This window comes from Limulus polyphemus, unplaced genomic scaffold (genome assembly GCF_000517525.1).
Source record: "Limulus polyphemus unplaced genomic scaffold, Limulus_polyphemus-2.1.2 Scaffold2901, whole genome shotgun sequence".
NCBI classification, from domain to species: Eukaryota; Metazoa; Arthropoda; class Merostomata; order Xiphosura; family Limulidae; genus Limulus; species Limulus polyphemus.
The window spans coordinates 26,203-33,746 of NW_013668511.1; the positions used below are offsets into that span (position 1 = coordinate 26,203).

The 7,544-nt window shown below is 33.1% G+C and overlaps 1 protein-coding gene across 1 annotated transcript in view; it reads left to right on the top strand.

Moving 5' to 3' along the window:
- Window positions 1-1,225: 1,225 nt before the first annotated feature.
- LOC106468174 (phosphatidylinositol 3-kinase regulatory subunit gamma-like) overlaps window positions 1,226-7,544 on the top strand; it is a gene marked incomplete at its 5' end in the record, with an annotated part of 9,784 nt that continues 3,465 nt past the window's right edge. Inside the window, 4 exons of the mRNA XM_022396480.1 lie at window positions 1,226-1,411; window positions 3,411-3,661; window positions 5,065-5,241; window positions 7,303-7,386. Coding sequence (XP_022252188.1) covers window positions 1,226-1,411; window positions 3,411-3,661; window positions 5,065-5,241; window positions 7,303-7,386 — 698 coding nt within the window. The remainder of the gene's footprint in view (window positions 1,412-3,410; window positions 3,662-5,064; window positions 5,242-7,302; window positions 7,387-7,544) is intronic.

Sequence of the window (7,544 nt, forward strand, 5' to 3'; positions counted from 1 at the left end):
GGGGGCTACCGAAATAATTTGATAAGGATTTTTTACATTGATTCCAGTTATACATAGTTTGTAGGACCTTTCTTCAATAAAAGCCTGGCATGACCTGGTAGTTAGGGAGTTTGACTCGCAGTCTGCAGGTTACAAGTTTAGGTCCTGTCACCAAATGTGCTTACCTTTCCAGTTGTCAGGACATTATAATGTGACAGACAATCCCATTTTTGTTGGTAAAGAGTAGTCCAAGGATTGGCAGCGAGTGGTGTTGACTAGCTGCCTTCCCTCTAGTCTATCAACTCTGAATTCGAGGCAACTAATGGAGATAGCCCTCCAGTATCTTTACACGAAATCCCAAAAACAAGCAAACCTTCAGTAAAATATATATATACATCAAGTCAATCAGTAATACAGTTTTCATGAATCGTGCCTGGTCATGAAAGAGTAAAAAAAGAAAATTGAACTGTCAACATATAACTCAAATATTTCTGTCACAAGAAAACTTTAGAATCATAATTGAAAATTCTAGAGAAATTAACACTCGGTTTTTCAGATACATATATATCTAGCTAGACTGGAACAACTTTTTTCAGATCTTTAACTTTGGAAACAATGATCCCTCTTATTTGTTTCATCCACTTAAATTTGTCACTCAATATCTATTGATATTTTTTATATTAACCTCAAGTCACTGTGGAGTTATTTTAGGATTTTGCTTATCATGACACTCATTGTAAACAACTGTATAAAAAATATTTGGGTGGATTCGTTCATTTTCTATGTGAAATAGGAAGTCCTACCAGTATTTGTTCGGATTAATTACAATGCTGACAGTATTTTTCTTTTAAGTTTTATCTTTGTACTCGTGTTATTGGGATCATGACGTTAACCAGTCAAGTGATGAACCCATAACTAGTTTGGTGCATAAATAGTTTACAATCAGGTAGAGTGTACATGGACACCCAATTTTTAATTATAGAGATAATGAAGTAAGTTATTTAACATGTAAAATATTTAAAGAATTTAACTGCTTACAAAATGAGGAAGCTTGTATAATTGAAATTTTCCTTGTTGTTAAGACAACCCTATTATTATAAGACTTTACTCTAAATCAAGTCTTCAGAAGTAATTAGTTGTTCAATTTTATACCTTCAGTTTTTAGCGAACAATTGTGTTTGCATTTCTGTATAGTACCTTGCTCCTGAAACTCTTGTTTTAATAATAATTATGTGTTCTTTGTCATTTCAGAAAAGGAGGAACCAGCAAGTTAATTAGGATATATCATAAGAATGGAAACTTTGGATTTTCCGAACCTCTGAAGTTCAACAGTGTCGTGGAATTAATCAACTATTATCGAACAGTCCCACTTTCCCAGTACAATAAAACATTAGATCTGAAACTGCTTTATCCAGTATCTAGGTTTGATCAGGTTGTGTACCTTTTTTTTTATTACTTATTAATTTATTAGCTTCCAGCTCAGAAGCACAACCCAGTGGGAAGTCTGCACTCTTATAATGTTAAAAGTTGGGTTTCAGTGCCTGTGGTGGGCACAGCACAGATAACCCATTGAGTAGTTTGAGCTTAAGCGAAAACAAACAAATGAAAAAAAGGTGTATTTCTACTTATTAATATTCTCCGTACATGAAAAAATAAAGATGACAAATCTAATGATCAACTATAATAAGAAAACCTTGTATTATTATTTTTATATGAGGAAGACAGAACTTATTATTAATGTAACAACCTCAAGGCATGTAAATAATTGATTTAAAAATACCTGAAATAACTGATGTCACTTCAGAATCGAAACAGCAAATAACTTAGCTATAAGGTGTTATTTTTAATCGAGTAAAAGCTTTTATGTACAGCATTGCATCTTTGAATATTATACATTTGCCTTTCAGCTATTAGGTAATTGATGTATCGAGCCATCTTAGCAGATCCACCTGTAGCTTGAATAAGACACATATCAAATACTTTAAAAAAAACTTACACAATTAAAAATAATGTGAAGCTTAGTTTTTACAAAAACTCAAGCTGGAAAGAACCTCTGTAATAAATGTTCTGATGTTGAGGTGGGCATCTGTCCCTAACACCAGAGGGGGTGCTAAGCAAAGCATTGTTCTTAGGAGTCGTTATGGTAAAATATATTGAAATATTTCCTTACAGTCGCATGCGTACAATTGAAGTAAACTGGAGATGCTGTCAGATGCTGGAGAATAGGGGGAGGGGCATTAAAAAGGTCCTTAAGGTGTTCAGTCACATCAGTAAGCATGATCCCATGGGCTCAGTAAGCAGAGCAACATGAGTGGATTAGGTACAAAACAGACCACTTAGCCTTTCATGGTTTCTTAAAAACTGGATGTGAACGAGGTGACTTGATAAGCTTTTCTTTCCTGTAATGTATGGATAAAATAATTAGGGAATGTTAAACTAAAACAGTTGTTGGTTGGTTCGGGTTCTGAACACTAGATGAAAATAAAATATTAAATATTGTGTGTCTTGCTCTGTAAACTAATGTAGATCGACGGTTTTTCTTTTAAAACAGGTTTTTTTTAGAGCTATACTTTATAAGTATAAATTTCTTCTTCCTGTTTCTCTCTACTTCAGTATAAAAGTGAATGTAAAATATTATTATTAAAAATTAGAGTTTTCCATATACTGTGCACAACTATGAGACCATCAGTTTTATGTATTTCTGTAGGCAGGTCTGTCTGCATGAATCATGTATAAAACATGAATTGTTACAAATGGTGTATGTACTACACCAATACTGTGAAGTGAGAACTTTGACAGAAAGCTGCGTTAATGTAAAAATTTAAAAAATCTGGTCATTGCTGATTCAAGAACACATTTATGATACATAGTTTAGGCAGGGTATTCATAATGAGTTGAAAGTGAAGACGAAAGGTGGGAGACTTTCGAAATGTCGTCCTCTACACTTGAGCTTCATAAGTAGATTGTATAGTCACCAATAGGTAGTATTCACCTATTTCACCATCAACTTGGCAAGTTAAATGTTAAAAAATTACAACCTATACAAATAAAAATGTAACACCGAGCTCATGCCTCATTATGTTGTCGTATAGTATATGCCGTACATTTTTCTTTGGCTTTTCCTTTGTCCCTGAGTGAGACATAGGTAAGTCTATGGACTTGCAGTGCTAAATTCCGGGGTTCGATTCCCCCTGGCAGACACATCATATGGCCCAATGTGCCTTTGCTCTAAAACAAAGAGACTCCAGTTTTCCTTTATATTGGTCTTTCCACTATGTATGTATCATATGTTTTTCTCTGGCTTTTCCCTAACGTTTGATTTTTCATGTTTATATAAAAGGTTATTTGTTCTAGAAATGTAGGTAAGCTTTTATGATGTTACAAATAATTGAATATTTAATACTTTGTGTATGTAAAATTGTTTTATTCAGGCAGAAAATCAGGAGGAGAGCACAACTGAAGTAGAGATAGGGGCTCAGAATGTAATGGAAGTTAACAATGTGTATATCCAGAAAACTGAGCAACAGGGTCATCTCTGTGAAGACTACAACAATACTTTTCACGAACTTCAGCTACAAAGACAGGCTCTGGATGCCATTGATGAAACGGTTGCATTGTTTGGAGAACATATTCAACTTTACACTGAACATCAGCAAAAAGCTATACAACATGAAATGATTGGGTTAGTAATCAAGATACATGCTAAATGTAAAAAACAGAATTATAGACATATGATTTGACCAACCATATAAGCACAAAGTAACCACCAGTTTCCATACTTTAACCTTTAATATGGTTTATGTTCACAAAATTTGGCAAGTTTTCGGTAAACGTTTTAAGCCTTTTTTACGCAGAAAATCACATCTTTTAATGACGTATTTTTCTAAATACGTCATTATTTATTTGTCAATGAATATATGGAGTCAGAATGTTGACTGCTCCAAGTACAAAGCAGTTTTCATTTTAAGATTAAAAATACTTTTATCCATCTGAAAATTTTCAAATTTTTATTTGTATAACCTCCAAAACCTCCTAAATAAATATCAGATGGTTTTCTTCAATAAAACTCTATCTTTTATCCATTATTTTCTAGCCCGGCATGGCCAGGTGGTTAAGGTGCTCAACTCATAATATGAGGGTTGCGAGTTCGAATTCCCGTCCCACCAAACATACTCGCCCTTTCGACCGTGGGAGCATTATAATGTGATGATCAATCCCACTATTCATTGGTGAAAGAGAAGCCCAAGAGTTGGCAGTGGGTGGTGATGACTAGCTGCTATCCATCTAGTGTTTCACTGTTAAATTAGATACGGCTAGTGCAGATGGCCCTCCTGTAGCTTTGCACAAAATTCAAAACAAACAAACACACTGTTATTTTTCCTACCCTAAGCAGACTCAGTTGATTTGACTGACCTTGTGACCACCATTAAATAAATCTAAATTACCCTTTTTTTCTTTCTAGAATGACTGCAGATTGTAACAGGAAACTTCATTTGTTTATCCTAAATAAGTTAAAGCTCATAACAGTATACATCTGTTTATACTTATATATATTGCTTTTTTCAGCTTTAAACCGTGTCTTAACTAATAACCCTGCCATACAAGTTGTAAATGACATAGTGAACACGTAGCTCACATCACTGTATTGAATGACATAACACACAAGCTGCTTGTGATCATACCTCATGAAGAATTAATTATTATTATATTTTATTATCTAACCTAATAAGTTTCTACAAAACATTATGACATGCGTACTTTGGCCAACACATAGCGAAAGGTTAATAATTGAACTACACACTGGACATCAGAAAAGCCATACAACATGAAATGGTTATATTAGTAATTGAACTACACACTGAACATGTTTGAATATATCCATACCTTTTAATATTAAATTATGCATTTGTTAAAATGTGTGAAATTCAAGCTGCCTTATTTTTAAAACTAAATTTTCAAATATTAAAGTCCATAGTGCAAAGTTGTGATAATATTTAATTCTTGTTGAAAAACTGACTTGCAACAAAATGATTAATAATGTTTTGAGTATTGACTTATGACCTTGTATTGATGCTTATCTTTTAGTTTTACCGAAAAGATTGATCTTCTAAAGAAGAGTCTAGGAACAATCCAAGAAAGTACTACGCGGCTAGAGAATGACTTTAAACACCGAGCGTCTTATAACCAGCTGTTAGAAATGGAAATTAACTCTCTGAAGCCTGATTTGAATCTGTTGCACAAGAAACATGAGCAACTTGAAATGTAGGTTGACTCTTTGTTTATATGAGTACACGAGAGTGAGTTTGAGTAATAAGGAGTATTTATTTGTATGTAAAATGTAAAGAACAGCAAGAAATTTAGAAAAATGCTTCTAAAATATTCAAAAATTGTTATTCTATGATGGCCAGTTTTGAATGGTGAAAATCATCATCTAAGTATGTTATTTCCTTGTTGTTGTTGTTTTTTCATATACTGTTTTGAACTCATTCTTTCAACTATTTTTACTTAAGTTTTGTCTCATTTTCAAAAACTTAAAAAGTATAAAACACTGAGTAGTAAGTTAGGCTTAAAGTTTGTACTTTCATGACCATTCTTGTTAATGATCAATCCGAAAAGATGTTTGTGACAATGGAAAGGATTATGAAGAAATGGGCAAGTTCCATACTGGGTATACAGAAAACTGTATTTGCACTTTGGGCTAGAATGAAACAAATATAGAAAAGTCTTGTGCAAAACAAACAAAGCAAAAATGAATTTTTGGACTCATTCATTTGATTTTTTCTCTTGTTTCATACTTGACTCGTTCTTTTTATTACACTTACATACCTGCACAATCACTAATTCCTTAAGCCTACTGCTGGTGATTGTTTTTTATTACAGTTATGCACCTGCACAATGACTAATTCCTTAAGCCTACTGCTGGCGATTGTTTTTTATTACAGTTATGCACCTGCACAATGACTAATTCCTTAAGCCTACTGCTGGCGATTGTTTTTTATTACACTTATGCACCTGCACATTGACTAATTCCTTAAGCCTACTGCTGGTGATTGTTTTTTATTACAGTTATGCACCTGCACAATGACTAATTCCTTAAGCCTACTGCTGTTGATTGTTTTTTATTACACTTATGCACCTGCACATTGACTAATTCCTTAAGCCTACTGCTGCTGATTGTTTTTTATTACATTTATGTACCTGCACAATGACTAATTTCTTAAGCCTACTTCTGGTGATTGTTCACGTGTTGGCAGGGTTGGAAGAAAAGAATTGTTTGTTAATGCTCAGAAATTTTCAATTTTGGCAAAAATTTCTCTTTCCATCCATGGCTACATTTGTTTTGATATTTGACTGCCAGACATTATGTTATAAAATATTTGGAGCTTAGACTAGTTTCGCATAAACAAAACAATAAAAGATGATTTTAACTACTTACAAAACAACATTTTCCTACCTAGTGCAATAATATTGGATTTACAGGTTTGTTTTATTTGATTCAAGGAAGTCCATGAGCAAATACAGAGGGTTTAGTATGTTATATCAAAACAATTTTGGAGCCTTGTCATGCCCTTACAGTCCATATCACTAGGTCCAGTCATGTTTCTTTGATGACCATGCACATCAAGAATAGTGCTGCAGAATAGTTTCCATTACAAAAATATCCATTGCAAGACTGTCATGTCTAAACACAATACTTAGCACTTCACTTGTCTAATGTTCGAGAACAACATTTTCCCTAAGCCTGTTTCAACAGTTTGATCACACAAAGTCCATAGGCATTTGGTTAATTGACCAGCATGTCTTCTAAAAGAATAGCATGAATATCAATTTCATTCTCCAACTGCTCGAGATATGGAATGGATAACATTACAAACAAGATACCAGTCAGCCACAAAATAAGTTCAACTTTTTTGTATGGTTCCTTTTCAATTTATTCTGTCGTTTACCATCAGTAGTTTTACCGCGATATCTAAAATCTCAAATGGTTTCTTTTTTTTTTCCTTTCTTTTTTTTTTGTTCCAAGATCAAGCCTATCATGCAATACCAAGCACAAAATAGACATTAAAGATCCATGCAATACCAAGCACAAAATAGACATTAAAGATCCGTGTTTGCCACGAACATTGATGGAACTTTAGGTTTTATATTGTTGTGTAATTCATAAAATTTTAAGCCATGTTTTAATATCACGAGTCGATTGTCACTTCAATCAAATGATTGCTTAATTCAGAAACACATTAAAAGCTTGATGTTTAAAATCATCTCTATGAGCAAGGGACTATTTAAAAATATATAGCTAAAAACTGAAAATTTTGTTTTCAGGTCATTGATAGGTAAGCAGTCGCAAAAAGAGAGAATTGAAAATTTTTTTCAAGATCCTCATGTGATTGCTAAAGAAAAAGCAAGGTATGTGTTTGTGTGTATGCTCATTGTTTACAAAATGTTCATCAGTTAATCTCAATTGTTTTTACAATTTAACTTGAAAAAAAAATATTCATAATTATTAGAATCAGTTGTAAATATCTGGTCATGGAAAATCAAGAGTTTTCACTTGAAGTTTGAAA